General features: G+C 43.0%; 2 protein-coding genes across 4 annotated transcripts in view; one reads left to right on the top strand and one right to left on the bottom strand.

The window, feature by feature from the left end:
• Positions 1-21,347, top strand: part of LOC133613874 (polyprenol dehydrogenase) — a 263,414-nt gene that overhangs the window by 62,741 nt on the left and 179,326 nt on the right. Inside the window, exons 1-2 of one of the 3 annotated variants that reach the window (XM_061971743.2) lie at positions 11,765-12,048; positions 17,360-17,467. In XM_061971743.2, coding sequence (XP_061827727.1) covers positions 11,943-12,048; positions 17,360-17,467 — 214 coding nt within the window. In that variant the 5' untranslated portion in view covers positions 11,765-11,942. Of the gene's footprint in view, positions 1-11,764; positions 12,049-17,359; positions 17,468-21,347 lie in introns of those variants that run through there. The other 2 variants (XM_061971744.2, XM_072914439.1) reach the window with 2 other exon arrangements.
• On the bottom strand, positions 647-4,230 carry LOC140679319 (retrovirus-related Pol polyprotein from transposon 297). Its single transcript, XM_072914438.1, has 2 exons — positions 1,112-4,230; positions 647-797 (listed from the first exon to the last, which is right to left on the bottom strand). The coding sequence occupies exon 1, from the start codon at positions 4,226-4,228 to the stop codon at positions 1,694-1,696; it is 2,535 nt and encodes an 844-aa protein (XP_072770539.1). The 5' UTR covers positions 4,229-4,230; the 3' UTR covers positions 647-797; positions 1,112-1,693.

Here is a 21,347-nt window from a genome sequence, read left to right as displayed (position 1 = left end):
ACATAAAACAAGAATGGGAAATAATTCCACTTTCAAAGCTTCAACAATTAGTTTCCTCAGTTCCCAATCGTTTATTGAGTGTTGTTAAAAGGAAAGGCCATGTAACACAGTGGTGAACATGCCCTTTCCCAACTATTTTGGCACGTGTTGCAGCCATGAAATTCCAAGTTAATTATTATTTGCAAAAAAAAATTAAGTTTATGAGTTTGAACATCAAATATCTTGTCTTTGTAGTGCATTCAATTGAATATGGGTTGAAAAGGATTTGCAAATCATTGTATTCCGTTTATATTTACATCGAACACAATTTCCCAACTCATATGGAAACGGGGTTTGTACAAATAGACGGAGTAGACATTGAAAGAGTAAAGGAAATCTGATTTTTCAGTGTATTTAGATATGAAAAAAATGAACTGGAAATCTCATATAAAAATAAAAAACTAAGTGGCAAGAAATACATTAATAATGAACAAAGCTAAATGTGTCCTGGAGCAAAAATCACTTCATATTCTCTACTAGTGTTACCATGTCTGAGTTATTGTGCAGAAATATGGGGGGGGGGGGGGAAATCACAAAAGTACATTACATTTACTAATCATGTTACAACAATATCAGTGAGAGTAATTCACAATGTTTGTCACACCCAGGCTCGGGTGAAGGTAATGTAACCTTTGCAAACCAGACTTTCAAATCAAGGATGGCAAGGCACGCAGTTGGTGAGAGTTTACAAACATTTATTGAAATCCCAAAAAGTGTCAAAAGGTGAACAACGACAGAAAAAACAAAGCACCCACAATCTGTAATGTAATAAATAGAGGCAATATTAGTATCGTATATTATATATATAGTACATTTATATTCTAAATACATTTCGAAGTTGCATGCGTTAACTAGGCCTATATAATTAATCAAAATAAGCATATTAAAAATAATCAAAAGATAAATCATTCATTATATCAAAATACATGTACTCATAGTCAAAGGTCAATAATCAAATATGTCAAAGTAAAGAATTAACTAATCATAACAGATTTAGCAAAATCAATTAGCATTCAACAAAACTCGTTTAACCGGTTACAACACAACATAATCTCATCATCAAAATATTCACCTTAGTAGATGTTTGATGCATGGAGACCGAAACTCCTACTCAGGACAGAGAACCTCCTCTGGCAGTGACCGACAGCAGACTGTCAGAAAAACGGCATTTTCCAACTTAAATAGCCCTTAGCCCCGCCCACTAGCTGGGACCAATTTGACAGGGGAAATTAAGAAAACAGTTATTCTGTAAATTTCACCATAAATAACCATCACATGTCTAAAAAGTATTCACATGGTACTTTTGCATGTGTAGAGCAGTCATTTTCGTACACAGTATATTCAGGCTTAGACAACACAACTTTTAAATGTCCAGTGTCCTTCTGTAACACCCAGCATTTGAAGATCATGGTTCGACCCAAATTTGGCCTAATTAGTGAATGCAGGTGTGGTCACCTATATAAAGCCCTCAACCCCACCCTGACTCTTTTGGTCAATAGTTCAGAGCCATGGTGAGTGACAGGTAACAATTTGTTTGTTGAGCACATGCTTTTCACTGGCTAACAAGATTGAATGTTTGTGTCCATGTTGAGCTTCCCAACAAATGTGCACGGTTTGTGAGGAAGTCCAAAGGTCAAACAGTGACAGTGTGGGGTCAAACTGTCACATTACCTCCCTCCTCTCCAGCGACAGCAAGTCCAGGGAGACGAGACAGGTAATCAGCTAGCAAGTTACTTTTGCCAGCTCGATGTGTAACGTTGAAACAATAAGGCTGTAACGCCAAGTACCATCTGGTGACACGGGAGTTCTTATCCCTCATGGAGTTGATCCAGCTCAATGCCCGGTGGTCCGTTTCCAGATCGAAGGTCCGTCCCAGAAGGTAATAACGTAGGCTGTCCAATGCCCACTTGATGGCAAGACATTCCTTTTCAATGGCAGAGTACCTAGTTTCTCTGGGATGCAGTTTACGGCTCAGATATAGAAGCGGTTGTTCCTCGCCCTCCTTTCCTTGGGCTAGGACGGCTCCAAGGCCCACACCAGAGGCATCAACTTGAACAAGGAATCGCTGGTTGAAGTCAGGACTTTGTAAGACCGGAGAAGAGCATAGAATAGTTTTGACATTCGTGAAGGCAGTTTCACATGTGTCTGTCCATTTGACTGGATTAGAGGATGCTTTGGTTGTCAGCTTGACAAGAGGAGCTGTGATGGTAGAGAAGTGGGGAACAAATCTTCTGTACCACCCGGAAAGCCCCAAGAATGACCGGACCTGCTTCTTTGTCCGCGGTCTAGGACTGTCTTGGATTGCCTTCACCTTGTCCACCTGAGGACGTATCTGCCCATTGCCAAGATGGTAACCTAGGTAACACACCTCAGTTTTGGCCCACTCACATTTCTGGGTGTTAAGAGTGAGCCCGGCAGAACGGATCCGGAGCAGGACTTGACGCAGATGAGAGAGGTGGTCTTTCCAGGAAGTGCTGAAAACCACCACATCATCGAGATAGGCAGCAGAGAACTGGCCACACCCCTGCAGAACGCGATCCATTAGCCGCTGAAATGTTGCGGGGGCTCCATGTAGTCCGAACGGCATAACCGTGTAATGATAGAGACCCTTTGGTCCACGGAAGGCAGTGTACTCCCTTGACTCCTTCTCTAAAGGGACTTGCCAGTATCCCTTACACAGGTCAAGGGTGGTGATGAACACAGCTTTGCCGAGCTTCTCAAGAAGTTCATCAATACGTGGCATGGGATAAGCATCGAATTTAGAAACGGCGTTCACTTTGCGTAGGTCATTACATACTCTTATTGTGTTGTCTTTTTTAGGAACGAGGACAATGGGGTTACACCACTCACTGTTTGAGGGTTCAATCACTCCTAGATCCAGCATGGTTTGGATTTCATGGTTGAGGGGCTCCACCAGCCGCTCAGGCACTCTGTAGGGGCGCTGACGGATAGGTGTTGGGTTTTTTAAATGAATGACATGTTCAATTAGTGGAGTTCTTCCTGGCTTTCCACTGAACAATACTGGGAATTCTTCACACACTTGCAATAGTTTATGGGCAGATTGTGCAGACAAGTGACTAACATCAGGTTTCTGTGGTGTAGTGAGCATGGACAAATCTGTCTCCTCCACATCATCCTCCATTTCCACTTCCCGTGCCAGCATCACCTTTTCCTCTTGCAACTCCTTGCTTTGAGTATGTACTTGACTGGCTTGGACATCCTTTCCTTCCACAGAGGATTTCCTCTCCTTCCATTCCTTCAGAAGGTTGATGTGGTACACTTGGGATGCCTTTCCTTTCTCTGGATGTGAGATTTCATAAGTGACTGGACCAGCTTGTCTGACCACGGAGTAAGGACCTTGCCATTGGGCCAGCAGTTTATGACTTGAGGTTGGAAGCAAGAGCATGACCTTTTGACCTGGCTGAAGCACCCTGTGACGTGCTTTCTGGTCATACCAGGTCTTCTGTTTCATCTGGGCCTTTCCAAGATATTCCCTTGCCTTAGCTCTGTATTGCTCCAGCCGGTCTCGCATCTGCAGCACATAAGAAAGAACCCCTTGTGGTACAGGTGGTTTGGATTCCCAGGATTTCTTCAAGAGGTCCAAGGGGCCTTGAACAGGGAACCCATAAAGAAGCTCAAAAGGCGAAAACCCGGTAGAGGCTTGGGGTACCTCTCGATAGGCAAAGAGCAAGAAGGGAAGCCACTTCTCCCAGTCTCGACCGGTGTCATCTACAAACTTCCTCAGCATGGATTTCAGGGTTTGGTTGAAGCGTTCCACCAACCCGTCGGTTTGTGGATGATAGGGGGTGGTGAGAATGCCAGTAATTCCAAGTTGTTTATGAAGCTGCTTCATGAGCTTTGAAGTGAAGTTGGTTCCTTGATCCGTGATTATTTCATCTGGAATTCCTACTCGTGAGAAGAACTGTACAAGTGCAGAGATGACTTTCGGAGTCTTGATACTCCTTAGTGGGAAGGCCTCAGGAAATCTGGTGGCGTAGTCACAGAGGACAAGGATGTATTCATGGCCTCCACTGCTTTTCTCCAGGGGTCCAACAATATCCATTGCGATCCTCCGGAAAGGAACATCAATGAGAGGTAGAGGGAGTAGTGGGACTTTCTCAGGTCGTCTCGGAGAAGTCTTCTGGCACTGCAGACAGGTTTGACAGTACTCAATAACATCTTTGACCATTAAAGGCCAAAAGAAGCGAGCTTTGACTCGAACAAGAGTCTTGTCTTGCCCAAGATGACCAGCCCAAGGTATGGAATGAGCAAGATGCAGTACAAGGGGCCTACAGCAGGTAGGGACCACCAAGCGATTCTCTGGCTGATCTGCTACATACAGGACTCCATCCTCCAGGACATACTTTTCACCCTGGTTTGGCTGCAAGGGGATGTTTGCATCTTTCATCTTAGCCAGCAGGGGAGCCAGTGAGACGTCAGCTCTCTGTAGCTCTCGGATGTCTTCAGGTACCTGCCACTCTTCATCAGGTTTCAAGCTTGACACATCACCCAACAGTGGAGTACCTTGGATTTTCTCCAGGCGGCGCTGGCTCTTACTTTTGGGGGGGCCCTTCTGACCACCCTGGCATAGAGAAGGGTCCAAGTCAGGAAGAGGCTCCAGCCCTAGCTTGGCTGTCTGGGCACGGGTGCGTACTGGATAAGCCTCTTGAATGGCTGGAATAAAACTGGATTTCACTTTCTGCTTGTGTGTCTGATGAACAAGATCATGCAGAATAGGCAAGTCTCTGCCCAAGATCATGTCATGGGGCATGTGATCAAGAACCCCCACACGGAGCAAGAAAGCCTGGTCATCGATGATGATGGTCACATCAGCCACGGGATATATTTTTTGATCACCATGGACACATTGAATGGCTGTGGCATGCTGATAGTCAAGATTACCAAGTGACACAAAAGAATGGTTCAACAGTGTCATGGAGCTACCTGTGTCCAACAGTGCTTGCACTGGACGGCCATTAACACAAGCTGGCATCATGATAGGCTCAGTGTTAGGTTTGGCCTCAGGTTCAGGATTGGGTGCAAGAGCAGGTGCCATGACTGAAGCTGACACAGATGGATGGGGAACATGACAGAAGCTGGACAGCTTTGGACCTTTCAAGGGGCAGACTGGGGCTCGGTGCCCCGGCTGTTGGCAGTGGTAGCAGATGAGATCCTTCACTGGACTCTGTCTCGGGAGCGGTCTGTTGTCCCCTGAGGTGCTGTAACCACCTGCTTTCTGCACACCTCTTTGGTGTGACAGGTCGGCTGCACCTTGAGCTGCTACACGGTTGTTCTGCTGCCTTGGCATTCGGAGTCCTTTACGAGCATTCAAGTACTGACCTGCAAGTTTAGCAGCAGTAAGTCCGTCTTCTGGCTCGTGTTCCTTGACCCAAGTCTTCATTTCGTTGGGCAGCAAGCGAATCATTTGCTCCAGGATGAAAAGCTCTGCGATGTCTTCTTTGGAACGCTGCTCCGGCTTGATCCATCTTCTGTAGAGACCTTTGAGTCTGTTGTAAGTCTCCTTGGGAGATTCACCAGGGGGAATGTAGGTTGACCGGAACTGGAGCCTATAAGTCTCAGGAGAGATATCAAACTTAGCAAGGAGGGCTTCTTTTAGGTCAGCATAGACGTTGGAAGCATCTTCCTCCATCGCAGAATAGGCATCCAGAGCTTTACCGGTCAAGAGTGGAACGAGTCGGCAGGCCCAGTCAGACTGATGCCAGCCCCAGGTGCGAGCGATGCGCTCGAAGCGGACAAGAAAGTTTTCGATGTCCTCACCCTGCTGGAAAGGGAGCATCTTTGGGCCTTGTCGGAGATGATGGTCAGGTGGCGAGGAATCTCTGGACGGCGACGCTTGAGGACTAAGATTTGGATGTGGGCGAGTTCTGGGTTTGGGTTTGGGCGACTGCTCACAACTATCGTCAGGAGTACGGTTAGCATTTTGGTTAGTGAGTGAGTGATCTAGGCTAGGTCTTGTACAGACAGTTTTTAACTCCTGGAGTTCACGAACTAGGACAGCTTCCCTACGTTGCTGTCCAATCAAAAAGTCTTGGAACATATTAACCAGGGTAGGTTCACTTAACACTCTTTCAGTCCTTGGTGGCTCAGCAGACCACCTAGCCTTCCTAGACCCCTTCCTATGCTGCTTACGCCTAGCCCCAGAGTTCTCAAAACCTTTGACGTCTTCTTCGGACTCCTCGGTGTTCCATCCAACTTCATGCTCCTCAGCCATAGTCGTCCGGTCCAGCCTCATCGCCGTGGCCCCTCGACCAGCCATCTCATCAGTCTCCTCTGTCATTGCCACCTCCGACACTTGGGATCTCAAACCAGTTCTGGCCTGCCCTCTGCCAGATAAATGTTTGTAAACTCTGCGGCTTGCCATCCCACCACTGCCACCATATGTCACACCCAGGCTCGGGTGAAGGTAATGTAACCTTTGCAAACCAGACTTTCAAATCAAGGATGGCAAGGCACGCAGTTGGTGAGAGTTTACAAACATTTATTGAAATCCCAAAAAGTGTCAAAAGGTGAACAACGACAGAAAAAACAAAGCACCCACAATCTGTAATGTAATAAATAGAGGCAATATTAGTATCGTATATTATATATAGTACATTTATATTCTGAATACATTTCGAAGTTGCATGCGTTAACTAGGCCTATATAATTAATCAAAATAAGCATATTAAAAATAATCAAAAGATAAATCATTCATTATATCAAAATACATGTACTCATAGTCAAAGGTCAATAATCAAATATGTCAAAGTAAAGAATTAACTAATCATAACAGATTTAGCAAAATCAATTAGCATTCAACAAAACTCGTTTAACCGGTTACAACACAACATAATCTCATCATCAAAATATTCACCTTAGTAGATGTTTGATGCATGGAGACCGAAACTCCTACTCAGGACAGAGAACCTCCTCTGGCAGTGACCGACAGCAGACTGTCAGAAAAACGGCATTTTCCAACTTAAATAGCCCTTAGCCCCGCCCACTAGCTGGGACCAATTTGACAGGGGAAATTAAGAAAACAGTTATTCTGTAAATTTCACCATAAATAACCATCACATGTCTAAAAAGTATTCACATGGTACTTTTGCATGTGTAGAGCAGTCATTTTCGTACACAGTATATTCAGGCTTAGACAACACAACTTTTAAATGTCCAGTGTCCTTCTGTAACACCCAGCATTTGAAGATCATGGTTCGACCCAAATTTGGCCTAATTAGTGAATGCAGGTGTGGTCACCTATATAAAGCCCTCAACCCCACCCTGACTCTTTTGGTCAATAGTTCAGAGCCATGGTGAGTGACAGGTAACAATTTGTTTGTTGAGCACATGCTTTTCACTGGCTAACAAGATTGAATGTTTGTGTCCATGTTGAGCTTCCCAACAAATGTGCACGGTTTGTGAGGAAGTCCAAAGGTCAAACAGTGACAGTGTGGGGTCAAACTGTCACAATGTTGTACATAGAGAACATACAAACCATTTATTTGTTCATTCAAATTCAGTGATTTGGTGCATTTGCAAACATCTAAAATGATGTACAAAACAAACTGTAACCTGCAATGTACGACAGTTATTTTCAAGAAAAGAGGAGATATATATATAACCTTGGAGAAAATGTTTAATTTAAAATCAATCAATCAATCAATCAATGTTTATTTATATAGCCCTAAATCACAAGTGTCTCAAAGGGCTGCACAAGCCACAACGACATCCTCGGTACAAAGCTCACATAAGGGCAAGGAAAAACTCACCCCAGTGGGACGTCGATGAAACATTTGTATGCACGTACAACACTTAAAACCTTTAGTATATCAGTGTAAGCTTCGTCTACTTACAGTCTCACAGATTCACGCTGAAAGCCAGTTGCGCGGATGACATGGTTTTTAGTATGTTTTCACAGTTCTCCAAAAGATACTTTTGCGTTGACTTTTCAGTCGCTTCAATCCTCCTCCTTCTCCTGCACCCGGCCACTCACTGTTAAAGACAACAGATGATTAGATCAACACGTACCACCTGTGCAATCTTAAAGGGGAACATTATCACAATTTCAGAAGGGTTAAAATCATTAAAAATCAGTTCCCAGTGGCTTATTTTATTTTTCGAAGTTTTTTTCAAAATTTTACCCATCATGCAATATCCCTAAAAAAAGCTTCAAAGTGCCTGATTTTAACCATCGTTATATACACCCGTCCATTTTCCTGTGACGTCACATAGTGAAGCCAACACAAACAAACATGGCGGAAAGAACTGCAAGCTATAGCGACATTAGCTCGGATTCAGACTCGGATTTCAGCGGCTTAAGCGATTCAACAGATTACGCATGTATTGAAACGGATGGTTGTAGTGTGGAGGCAGGTAGCGAAAACGAAATTGAAGAAGAAACTGAAGCTATTGAGCCATATCGGTTTGAACCGTATGCAAGCGAAACCGACGAAAACGACACGACAGCCAGCGACACGGGAGAAAGCGAGGACGAATTTGGCGATCGCCTTCTAACCAACGATTGGTATGTGTTTGTTTGGCATTAAAGGAAACTAACAACTATGAACTAGGTTTACAGCATATGAAATACATTTGGCAACAACATGCACTTTGAGAGTGCAGACAGCCCAATTTTCATCAATTAATATATTCTGTAGACATACCCTCATCCGCGCTCTTTTCCTGAAAGCTGATCTGTCCAGTTTTGGAGTTGATGTCAGCAGGCCAGGGAAGCTAGGGTCGATATTCTTCTCTTGATCATCTTCGGTGGCATAAGCGACGGTGTGAGCCAAGACATCCAGGGGGTTTAGCTCGCTCGTCTGCGGGAACAAACTGCCGCCATTGCTTGCCGTGCTACCGAGGTCCTTTGTCCCTGAATTGCTCACACACTCCGGCAGATTCAATGGGGGTCTGGCAGCAGATTTCTTTGACTTTATCGTTGGAAATGCATCTGCTTTGAGTGTCGCAGGATATCCACACATTCTTGCCATCTCTGTCGTAGCATAGCTTTCGTCGGTAAAGTGTGCGGAACAAACGACTGACCATTTCATCGGCTTTCCCCACACCCTCGTATTTTGAACGAATTTTTGTCCAATTTCTTGCCACTTTGGCATCTTTGGGCCACTGGTGCAACTTGAATCCGTCCCTGTTCGTGTTGTTACACCCTCCGACAACACACCGACGAAAATGAGAAAATGGCGGATTGCTTCCCGATGTGACGTCACAACGTCATCGCTCCGAGAGCGAATAATAGAAAAGTGTTTAATTCGCCAAAATTCCCCCATTTAGAGTTCGGAAATCGGTTAAAAAAATATATGGTCTTTTTTCTGCAACATCAAGGTATATATTGACGCTTACATAGGTCTGGTGATAATGTTCCCCTTTAATCATCTGCCAGCTGTGTCTCGCCGTCAGCACATGCCACGCCCTCGCCGTCAGAGGCGGTGACCTTTTCTCCTGCAAGCGCGCCGATCACATTCCCTTCCACAATCAGTATGTAGAATTCAATTATTGAATGGATTAAGCAAATAAATCAACACAATATGATCCAGTTTAAGAAACGACAAAGGTTTATAAAGTACAGTGGAAAAAGAATTGAACTTATTGAAAATAAGGTATTATTCATCTCACTAAGTAAATCATAAATGATTTAACAATTTATGAAGAGAACTGTTAGAATGCATTGATGTCAATTGTGTACAAATGGAGAACAGGAAGTGAACATACACTTTATTGCCAAAAGTATTTGGCCACCCATCCAAAGGATGAGAATCAGGTGTCCTAATCACTTGACCCCCAATCACAGGTGTATAACATCAAGCACTTAGGCATGGAGACTGTTTCTACAAATATTTGTAGAAACAGTCGTGAAATTTCCTCGCTCCTAAATATTCCAAAGTCAACTTTATTATAAGAAAAGTGAAGAGTTCGGGAACAACAGCAACTCAGCCACCGAGTGGTAGGCCGCGTAAACGGACAGAGAGGGGTCAGCGTATGCTGAAGCGCATAGTGCAAAGACTTTCTGCACAGTCAGTTGCTACAGAGCTCCAAACTTCATGTGACCTTCCAATTAGCCCACGTACAGTACGCAGAGAGCTTCATGGAATGGGTTTCCATGGCCGGGCAGCTGCATCTAAGCCATACATCACCAAGTCCAATGCAAAGCGTGGGATGCAGTGGTGTAAAGCATTGGACTCTAGAGTCTGGGTTTGGAGGTTGCCAGGAGAACGCTACATTTCGGACTGCATTGTGTGAAATTGGGTGGAGGAGGAATTATGGTGTGCGGTTGTTTTTCAGGAGTTGGGCTTGGCCACTTAGTTCCAGTGAAAATAACTTTGAATGCTCCAGCATACCAAAACATTTTGGACAGTTCCATGGGATGGCAATTCCAGTTTATATGTGAGTAAAGGCAGGTGGCCAAATACTTTTGGCAATATAGTGTATGTGTTAATAATAATAATACTAGATTTTATTTGTAAAAAGCACTTTACATTGAGTAAACAACCTCAAAGTGCTACAGTGTATTACAAAAAAAAAAAGATGATAAAAATAAATAAAAAACTAGAACAGCCAAATAGCTAGAACTAGTATGCATATATCTAAAAAAAATGTTGTTTTTTTAAAAAAAAGAAGGGTTTTTAAGCCTTTTTTAAAAGCATCCAGTCTGTGGTGCCCTCAGGTGGTCAGGGAGAGCGTTCCACAGACTGGGAGCGGCGGAGCAGAAAGCCTGGTCTCCCATTGGTTGTAGCTTTGTCCTCGGAGGTTGGAGGAGGTTAGCCTGTCCGGAGCGGAGGTGTCGTGTGGAGCATTTGGGGGTGAGCAGTTATTTGAGGTAGAGGGGGGCATTTCCATGGAGGGGTTAGTAAGGAGACTACTTTTAGTAATTGCTATGACGTGGAAAGGGAGTAGGATTAAATACGATTTTGCTTCTTCCTACTCATTTTTATGACAGGTAACGAACAAATAAAATATGTAAAATATATAATGTACCATGTTGTAACTGCGGGGCTTCACGGTGGCAGAGGGGTTAGTGCATCTGCCTCACAATACGAAGGTCCTGAGTAGTCTTGGGTTCAATCCCGGGCTCGGGATCTTTCTGTGTGGAGTTTGCATGTCCTCCCTGTGACTGCGTGGGTTCCCTCCGGGTACTCCGGCTTCCTCCCACCTCCAAAGACATGCACCTGGGGATAAGTTGATTGGCAACACTAAATTGGCCCTAGTGTGTGAATGTGAGTGTGAATGTTGTCTGTCTATCTGTGTTGGCCCTGCGATGAGGTGGCGACTTGTCCAGGGTGTACCCCGCCTTCCGCCCGATTGTAGCTGAGATAGGCTCCAGCGCCCCCCGCGACCCCAAAGGGAATAAGCGGTAGAAAATGGATGGATGGATGTTGTAACTGCATACATGTTTAAAATAAACTTCAAATCACCAACTTGGTGATTATGCAGTGACATCAGAATAGTTATTTACCCACTAATATTTTATATCAGCTTTGAACATGTAAGACAAGCGTGCCTGTTATGTAACTTTTACATTTAAATAGTACACATATTTAACATTATTTCAGTCAAAGCATCGTTATGTTTCGCATGCTTTTATTTTGAAAAGTTACACCGTGTCCGGTCCATTCTGTTTTTGCTGTCCATTTGTATCAAAGATAAAACCAAAAAAAACACTCAAACACAAGTTAAAAGTATGTTAAGTGGGTTATAATACTATTTAAACACTGTATGAGTATTTGGACACGAAATTGTTTATTTTCGTGAAAAGTATTCGTGGCGAGTAGTCATATGTTTTCATATTGGAACGTGGCCCGAGACGTCAACCGGAAGCAGCTCCTCTCTCTTTTCTCCTCCGCTCGCCAGCGAGCTAGAGTCTGTATCGCAACAAGACAAACACGACTAGAATGTTCTCTCTTATTTGGTGCCGCTTGTTGGCAGCTATCAAGTTGTACCTGCTTGGCTTGGAGGTCCTTGTCATGCAGCTCCTCAGCACACGCTTCAGGTTGCCAGGTCAGTTTTGTTTACTGTTGGTTCGCGTTTGAAAGGTTTAAAGCTTGTCCTCATTTTGTAACTTTGCTGCGTGGCGTTTATGCCGAATAAAAGAAGACATTCTAACGGATGTTTTCCACCAGAGCAGTTGTTATGGAGATAAACTGTTTTTGTTGTAGCCTCATGTCAGTTTTGAATCAGCTTGTTTCTTTACGCGGTGTCTGTTGAAAGGAAAAGGAAGGCGCCCATTGGTTGTTTGGCCAACATCCGTCAGCCAATGAATGCACGGCATTGCAATAGCAGGGGCGGGGTTAAATTGCAGGCGATACAGGGTTTTGTCCAGTTAGGGCTATGTTTTTTAACCTTTGCTGTGCCAAGGCACATTTTTTTCATTGAAAAATCCAGAGGCACACCATAAGCAGACAACATAAAAAAAAAATGAACCTCAGCAGCCGATATTGACAATAAAAAGTTGTTCTCGCAATTTTTGGATATGAATTCAAACCATAACCAAGCATGCATCAATCAATCAATCAATGTTAAAAGTTAAAAAAGTTAAAGTACCAATGATTGTCACACACACACTAGGTGTGGCGAAATTATTCTCTGCATTTGACCCATCACCCTTGATCACCCCCTGGGAGGTGAGGGGAGCAGTGGGCAGCAGCGGTGGCCGCGCCCGGGAATCATTTTTTGGTGATTTAACCCCCAATTCCAACCCTTGATACTGAGTGCCAAGCAGGGAGGTAATGGGTCCCATTTTTATAGTCTTTGGTATGACTCGGCCGGGGTTTGAACCCACAACCTACCGATCTCAGGGCGGACACTCTAACCACTAGGCCACTGAGTAGGTTTACTTATATAGCCCTAAATCACGAGTGTCTCAAAGGGCTGCACAAGCCACAACGACATCCTCGGCTCAGATCCCACATCAGGGCAAGGAAAAACTCAATCCAATGGGACAATGAGAAACCTTGGAGAGGACCGCAGATGTGGGCGACCGGTGCAATGGACGTTGAGTGGATCTAGCATAATATTGTGAGAGTCCAGTCCATAGTGGATCTAACATAATAGTGTGAGAGTCCAGTCCATAGTGGATCTAACATAATCGTGTGAGAGTCCAGTCCATTGTGGATCTAACATAATAGTGTGAGAGTCCAGTCCGTAGTGGATCTAACATAATAGTATGAGAGTCCAGTCCATAGTGGATCTAACATAATAGTGACAGTCCAGTCCATAGTGGATCTAACATAATAGTGTGAGAGTCCAGTCCATTGTGGATCTAACATAATAGTGAGAGTCCAGTCCATAGTAGATCTAACATAATAGTGAGAGTCCAGTCCATAGTGGATCTAACATAATATTGTGAAAGTCCAGCCCATAGTGGATCTAACATAATAGTGAGAGAGTCCAGTCCATAGTGGATCTAACATAATAGTGTGACTCCAGTCCATAGTGGATCTAGTTAATAGTGTCAGAGTCCAGTCCATAGTGGATCTAACATATATAGTGTGAGAGTCCAGTCCATAGTGGAACTAACATAATATTGTGAGAGTCCAGTCCATAGTGGATCTAGTTAATAGTGTGAGAGTCCAGTCCATAGTGGATCTAACATAATAGTGTGAGAGTCCAGTCCATAGTGGATCTAACATAATAGTGTCAGAGTCCAGTCCATAGTGGATCTAACATAATAGTGTCAGAGTCCAGTCCATAGTGGATCTAACATAATAGTGAGAGTCCAGTCCATAGTGGATCTAACATAATAGTGAGAGTCCAGTCCATAGTGGATCTAACATAATAGTGAGAGTCCAGTCCATAGTGGATCTAACATAATAGTGAGAATCCAGTCCATAGTGGATCTAACATAATAGTGAGAGTCCAGTCCATAGTGGATTAAACATAATAGTGAGAGTCCAGTCCATAGTGGATCTAACATAATAATGAGAGTCCAGTCCATAGTGGATTTAACATAATAGTGAGAGTCCAGTCCATAGTGGATCCAGCATAATATTGTGAGAGAATAGAAAACGCTCTATAGCTCGCAGACTTTTTTTGGGCTCTGGGAATCACTAATAAGCCGGAGTTCTTTGAACGCAGATTTCTTGCCGGGACATATGGTACAATACAATCAGCAAGATAGGATGGAGCTAGACCGTGTAGTATTTTATACGTAAGTAGTAAAACCTTAAAGTCACATCTTAAGTGCACCGGAAGCCAGTGCAGGTGAGCCAGTATAGGCGTAATATGATCAAACTTTCTTGTTCTTGTCAAAAATCTGCATCACTATAGCTCTTGTCTCAAAGTAGGTGCACTGTCACATCACACCCTGACTTATTTGGAGTTTTTTTTTTGGTGTTTTCCCGTGTGTAGTGTTTTACTTCTTGTCTTGCGCTCCTATTTTGTTGTTGATTGTCATGTCGGATGTACTTTGTGGACGCCGTCTGCTGCTCCACATGCTGTAAGTCTTTGCTGTCGTCCAGCATTCTGTTTTGGTTTACATTGCAGCCACTTCATTTTTAAGTTAAAAGTACCAATGATTGTCACACACACACTAGGTGTGGCGAAATTATTCTCAGCATTTGACCCATCACCCTTGATCACCCCCTGGGAGGTGAGGGGAGCAGTGAGCCTCCGCGGGAATCATTTTTGGTGATTTAACCCCCCCAATTCCAACCCTTGATGCTGAGTGCCAAGCACTTGCTATCACCAATCACGTTCAAATAAGATCCACCACCCTGAAACATTACCTGCTTCATCACAGCTGGTATCGGCGGTATCGATCCGATACTGATACTTTGTGCAAATATACCTGATGTGTTTGGTAAAAGGTAAAAGGTAAAAAAAAAAAAAAAAAGTATTTTTTGTGAAATATCTTTAAAATATATTAAATTAAATAATTATTATCGCTGAATATTATTAGTATGTGAAAGTTAAACTCTTACCTTGTTTTAAAAAACAAACAAATTTAATCAGAAATATCAAGCAGCTAAAATGCGCCAAACATGGATAAGTGTGGAGAGAGTGTTTATATTATTCCCATCATGCATTGCAGGGGATTTAAATGGGTGTAATCTTGAATCATGCGTTATGCTTGGACTATTTAGTATGTATAATATCCACAAAGTTCAGAGCGGGTTGTGATATTTGTGACCATGTGTGTTGGCTTTCTGTGTTGGTTTTTTTGCTCCATGAGTGAGAAATGCTGTTTGGATTGGGCCATATATAAAAATGCTGTGCTGTGTACACTTCAAAATGCAGTTTGTGGACAACAGGTTGAATTGGTGGTAAGCTCTCAGCAATTATATTGTCAAATTTTGGAAATTAGATTGGAGGCACCCAACGGGCAAGATTTCTTATTAAACTTGTGACGTCTCGCAGGGCCAAACTGGCGAGATGTAGTTTGGAAACCCCTCTGTAGAGGTTGCCCTCTAGTGGGTTCTTCAGACCACCACACACTGCCAGGAATTCAGTGTATAACACTGTTTTATTTCGTTCTCACGAGGTGCGAGCCTTTTGCTTCCCAGCAACAAGTCTTTTCCGCGTCTGCCCAGCAACACCTCCAACTCCAACTACTCGTCTCGTCACGGCTGCTGCTAATAAAGGCAATAGGTGGTTAGGTAATAAGGCCCACCTGGGCCATCTACGCACCTGTCGCTGTTTTCGAGGCCAGGTCCTGGCAACACCCCGTTCCGCGGCAGGCCCGCAGGCCACGCCCCCTCCACACCCTCATATACATTATCTCAAGTAACTAAAGTATTAAAAGTAACAATATTTTGATTTGAGAATCGATATTGAGCATAAAGATCTGGTATCGATATTTCAGTATCGATTTCAGTCTCGCTTTCCAGGCAGGTTAGGGCAGTGTTTTTCAACCTTTTTTGAGCCAAGGCACATTTTTCGCGTTGAAAAAATGCGGAGGCACACCACCTTATCTTATTTGAACGTGATTGGTGATAGCAAGTGCTTGGCACTCAGCATCAAGGGTTGGAATTGGGGGGGTTAAATCACCAAAAATTATTCCCGCTGCTGCTCACTGCTCCCCTCACCTCCCAGGGGGTGATCAAGGGTGATGGGTCAAATGCAGAGAATAATTTCGCCACACCTAGTGTGTGTGTGACAATCATTGGTACTTTTAACTTAAAACTGAAGTAGCTGCAATGTAAACCAAAACAGAATGCTGGACGACAGCAAAGACTTACAGCGTGTGGAGCAGCAGACGGTGTCCACAAAGTACATCCGACATGACAATCAACAACAAAATAGGAGCGCAAGACAAGAAGCAGAAATCAATAAAAAACAAAACTCAGTTGACAGTAAAAAGTCGTTGTCGCAATTATTAGATATGACTTTAAACCATAACCAAGCATGCATCACTATAGCTCTTGTCTCAAAGTAGGTGTACTGTCACCACCTGTCACATCACCCCCTGACTTATTTTGAGTTTTTTGCTGTTTTCCTGTGTGTAGTGTTTTAGTTCTTGTCTTGCGCTCCTATTTTGGTGGCTTTTTCTCTTTTTTTGGTATTTTCCTTTAGCAGTTTCATATCTTCCTTTGAGCGATATTTCCCGCATCTACTTTGTTTTAGCAATCAAGAATATTTCAGTCGTTTTTTTTCCTTCTTTGTGGGGACATTGTTGATTGTCATGTCATGTTTGAATGTACTTTGTGGACGCCGTCTTTGCTTCACCGTACGTAAGTCTTTGCTGTCGTCCAGCATTCTGTCTTTGTTTACTTTGTAGCCTGTTCAGTTTTAGTTTGGTTCTGCATAGCCTTCCCTAAGCTTCAATGCCTTTTCTTAGGGGCACTCACCTTTTGTTTATTTTTGGTTTAAGCATTAGACTCCTTTTTACCTGCACACTGCCTCCCGCTGTCTCCGACATCTACAAAGCAATTAGCTACCGCCTGATATGGAAGAGTATAACATGGTTACTCTGCCAAGCTCTAGACAGCACCGACACTCAACAACAACACATCATTTGCAGACTATAATTACTGGTTTGCAAAAAATATTTTTAACCCAAATAGGTGAAATTAGATAATCTCTCACAGCACACCAGACTGTATCTCACGGCACACTAGTGTGCCGCGGCACAGTGGTTGAAAAACACTGGGTTAGGGTGTAGGTGTCATTTCTCATTGCTACCACTCTGTTGAACTGCGGTACTGCATGTTGTGTCACTTTCTCCACTACTAACATGTTGCAAAGATATCACTCGACATTTAATCTTTGTCAATTCAAATAGTTCCAAACCCCAACTCTGAAGTAAGACCACATGAAATGATGTCTTCCTTATCTCATCTGACAACCATCTCTCCTCTTCTGCCTCCGCCAGCGATGCCCAGACAAGATGGCAAGGTTGCCGTAGTGACGGGAGGAGACAGCGGAATCGGCTATGAGGTCGCCCGCCACATGGCCAAGCTGGGGGCACACGTTTTCATAGGTACAGTATCACAGACCACACCTGCTGCCGTGCAAACATTATGAGTGGAGCTGATAACTGGATCAACATACCAAAACCCCAAACCAGTGAAGTTGTCACGTTGTGTAAATGGTAAATAAAAAGAGAATACAATGATTTGCAAATCCTTTTCAACTTATATTCAATTGAATAGACTGCAAATACAAGATATTTAATGGTCACACTGAGAAACTTATTTTTTTTTTTTGCAAATAATCATTACCTTAGAATTTAATGGCAGCAAGAAAGTTGTCACTGGGGCATTTTTACCACATGGCCTTTCCTTTTAACAGCACTCAGTAAACGTTTGGGAACTGAGAAGACACATTTCTTTCCCATTCTTGCTTGATGTACAGCTTAAGTTGTTCAACAGTCCGGGGGTCTCCGTTGTGGTATTTTAGGCTTCATAATGCGCCACACATTTTCAATAGGAGACAGGTCTGGACTACAGGCAGGCCAGTCTAGTACCCGCACTCTTTTACTATGAAGCCACGCTGTTTTAACACGTGGCTTGGCATTGTCTTGCTGAAATAAGCAGGGGCGTCCATGGTAACGTTGCTTGGATGGCAACATATGTTGCTCCAAAACCTGTATGTACCTTTCAGCATTAATGGTGCCTTCACAGATGTGTAAGTTACCCATGTCTTGGGCACTAATACACCCCCATACCATCACACATGCTGGCTTTTCAACTTTGCACCTAGAACAGTCCGGATGGTTCTTTTCCTCTCTGGTCCGGAGGACACGACGTCCACAGTTTCCATAAACAATTTAAAATGTGGACTCGTCAGACCACAGAACACTTTTCCACTTTGCATCAGTCCATCTTAGATGAGCTCAGGCCCAGCAAAACCTGGCAGCGTTTCTGGGTGTTGTTGATAAATGGCTTTGGCTTTGTATAGTAGAGTTTTAACTTGCACTTACAAATGTAGCGACCAACTGTAGTTACTGACAGTGGTTTTATGAAGTTTCCTGAGCTCATGTGGTGATATCCTTTACACGCTGATGTCGCTTTTTGATGCATTGCCGCTTACGTGCAGTGATTTCTCCAGATTCTCTGAACCTTTTGATGATATTTCGGACCGTAAATGGTTGAAAAATGTTGTTCTTAAACTGTTCGACAATTTGCTCACGCATTTGTTGACAAAGTGGTGACCCTCGCCCCATTCTTGTTTGTGAAATGAGCATTTCATGGAAGCTGCTTTTATACTATGGCACCCACCTGTTCCCAATTAGCCTGTTCACCTGTGGGAAGTTCCAAATAAGTGTTTGATGAGCATTCCTCATTCAGTCTTTTTTGCCACATGTGCCAACATGTTGCAGGAATCAAATTCCAAATATTTGCAAAAAATAACAAAGTTTACCAGTTCGAACGTTAAGTATCTTGTCTTTGCAGTCTATTCAATTGAATATAAGTTGAAAAGGATTTGCAAATCATTTTATTCTGTTTTTATTTACCATTTTTTATTTTACCATTTTGGTTTGGAACTTATAAACGCCTCACCCTATTTTATATAGTCACATTACGTAACATAAAAGAGCATACAGCAGTTTCCATGCATTCATCCAGCACTTTGATAAATAAGATGAGAACCACTATTCATTAAAGAGTTGTAGCAAAGCCCCACCGTTTATTGTAATCAAGAGTCTTCAATAAAGTTAAAGGTTTGTTTATTTATCCTCTTAATCGGTCATTGGAGTGCATTTAATATGTTGTGTGCGTGTAGAACTTTAATTATTCACTTTTAAAGGTATCAGCATTTGTGATTCATTACATTGACATGATTTTATATGAGAGAACATGGTTTCGTTTTTTTTTTATTTTTATTTTTTTATTAAATCAACATAGAAAAAACCACACGATACACTTTCAACTAGTGCATCAACCCCCAAAAAACCCCTCCCTCCCCCATTCACACTCATACACACCCACTCACACAAAAGGGGTTGTTTCTTTCTGCTACCAATATTCTGGTTCCCACAACATGGACAACACTTCTGCAAGGGACACAGTCCCTGAAGCACACTTGATTGTTTGTGCTGCTGGTCCACTAACATTTTCATTTAATTACTATTTTTTTCTTTTTTTTAATGTAATTATTTTTATATTGTTTTACTTTATTTTTTATCCAAGAAAAGATTTATTTATCTTATCTAAAAAAAAAAAAAAAAAAAAAAAAAAAAAAAAAAGGACCTTATCTTCACCAGACCTGGTTGTAAATGAAATTAGCTTCGTTTAAAGTTTTTTTTTTTAAAACCAGGTCCAGTCCAGATAATGTCCAAGTTGGGTTCAGCAACACACACCTTCATTTATGTACACTGAAAAAAAAAAAAAAAAAAAAAAAAAAAAAAATTCATTTTTTTAGCGGGCCCTTTGGAAGGGATTATTAACGAAAACCGAGGCCCAACTGTATCGTTGTTGATTTGGAATAGACCTCAACCTTAATCTTTAAAGTGCTTTTCAACAATGATCATGTCTTTTAAAATGATCAAACGTGCATAAGTATAATTATAAACCCAGCACAACATTCAATCAATGATAATAATAATAATAATAATAATGTGTGTGACTGTGGAGGGAATGAATAATGGCTTCTCGGTAACACACTTTGAGTCACTAGAAAAAAATAGAAATGAATGAATCTATTATTATTATTGTTATTATTGGGAGATGGTGGCAGTGTGCTTGCCCACTCACTTCCCTGACTCATGAACCCTTTAAGACATTTCATCTTTTGTTGCATCTTTTGGAAATGTGAGTCAGAATCGTCTTTCATTGTGCTCTTGTTTGGACCTGAGGGGGTTAAGGACACAGCAGTCTTTCACTACACTCGGAGTCACAAATGGGCAAAAAAAACTTAAATAAAATATGTAATGATAATAATTTTAGATTAATTTCAGATGACTATAGAAAGTGTGTGTGGAGGGAGCACCATCAGACGGGGGCGTGACAGTGCTGACGGCGAGACACAGCTGGCAGGTGATTAGATTTCACAGGTGGTACGTGTTAATCTAATCACCTGCCAGTTGTGTCTTGCCGTCAGCACTGCCACGCCCCCCCCGTCTGACTGTGCTCTGTCCTCAGCACCATGGACAGAGGCGGTGACCTTTGCTCCTGCAGGAAGCGCTGACAACATCTTCCTCCCCAGTGTGCTTATTAGAGATGCGCGGATAGGCAATTATTTCATCCACAACCGCATCACAAAAGTCGTCAACCATCCGCCATTCACCCGAACTAACATTTAATCAAAACCGCACCCGCCCGCCATCCGCCACCCGCCCGTTGTTATATATCTAATATAGACGATGCAAGGCATTAGTGAGGTTATAAAGCTTTTGCCTGTTAAAGAAAGGAGACTGATCCAATGCAGCAGAGACATTCAATGCATGCCACGCTGTCACGGCCCAGACGCACACCAGTGCGCAATCATCTGGGAGCCGCGCTGAGCGCACCTCCAAGCACGCTCGCGCCACTCAAACGGCAGCTGCGTTCTATCTTGTTTTAACATCCTGTGGCACTCTTCTGGGATCACGGCGGACAAAACTGCTCATGCTCAGGGTGTTTGTGGAGGTTCGGGGTTTTGCACAAATGTGATGCACCATGTTAGATGTCCCGGTTTTGTGACTGTCGTAGACATAAACAGCGTCGCAGCTCTTGCAAATCACGTAGCCAGCATTACTTTCATCCTGATTTACAACCTCATAAAAACGAGTCCACGCTGAACTTTTCTGGCCTTTTTTTCCCCTGGTCTTTAGTATTCCCTTTTTTAGTTTGTCGCGTACCACGTTTGCTGCCGGCGTTGCCATCTCTTTTTTTCTTCTTCTTCTGTTGTGGCATATGCTGCAGGTGCCTGCTCGTTTT

The sequence above is a fragment of the Nerophis lumbriciformis genome, linkage group LG13 (genome assembly GCF_033978685.3).
Source record: "Nerophis lumbriciformis linkage group LG13, RoL_Nlum_v2.1, whole genome shotgun sequence".
Taxonomy (NCBI): Eukaryota; Metazoa; Chordata; class Actinopteri; order Syngnathiformes; family Syngnathidae; genus Nerophis; species Nerophis lumbriciformis.
The sequence above is the reverse complement of the archived record's forward strand: the minus strand, read 5'-3'. Positions and strand labels throughout refer to the sequence as shown.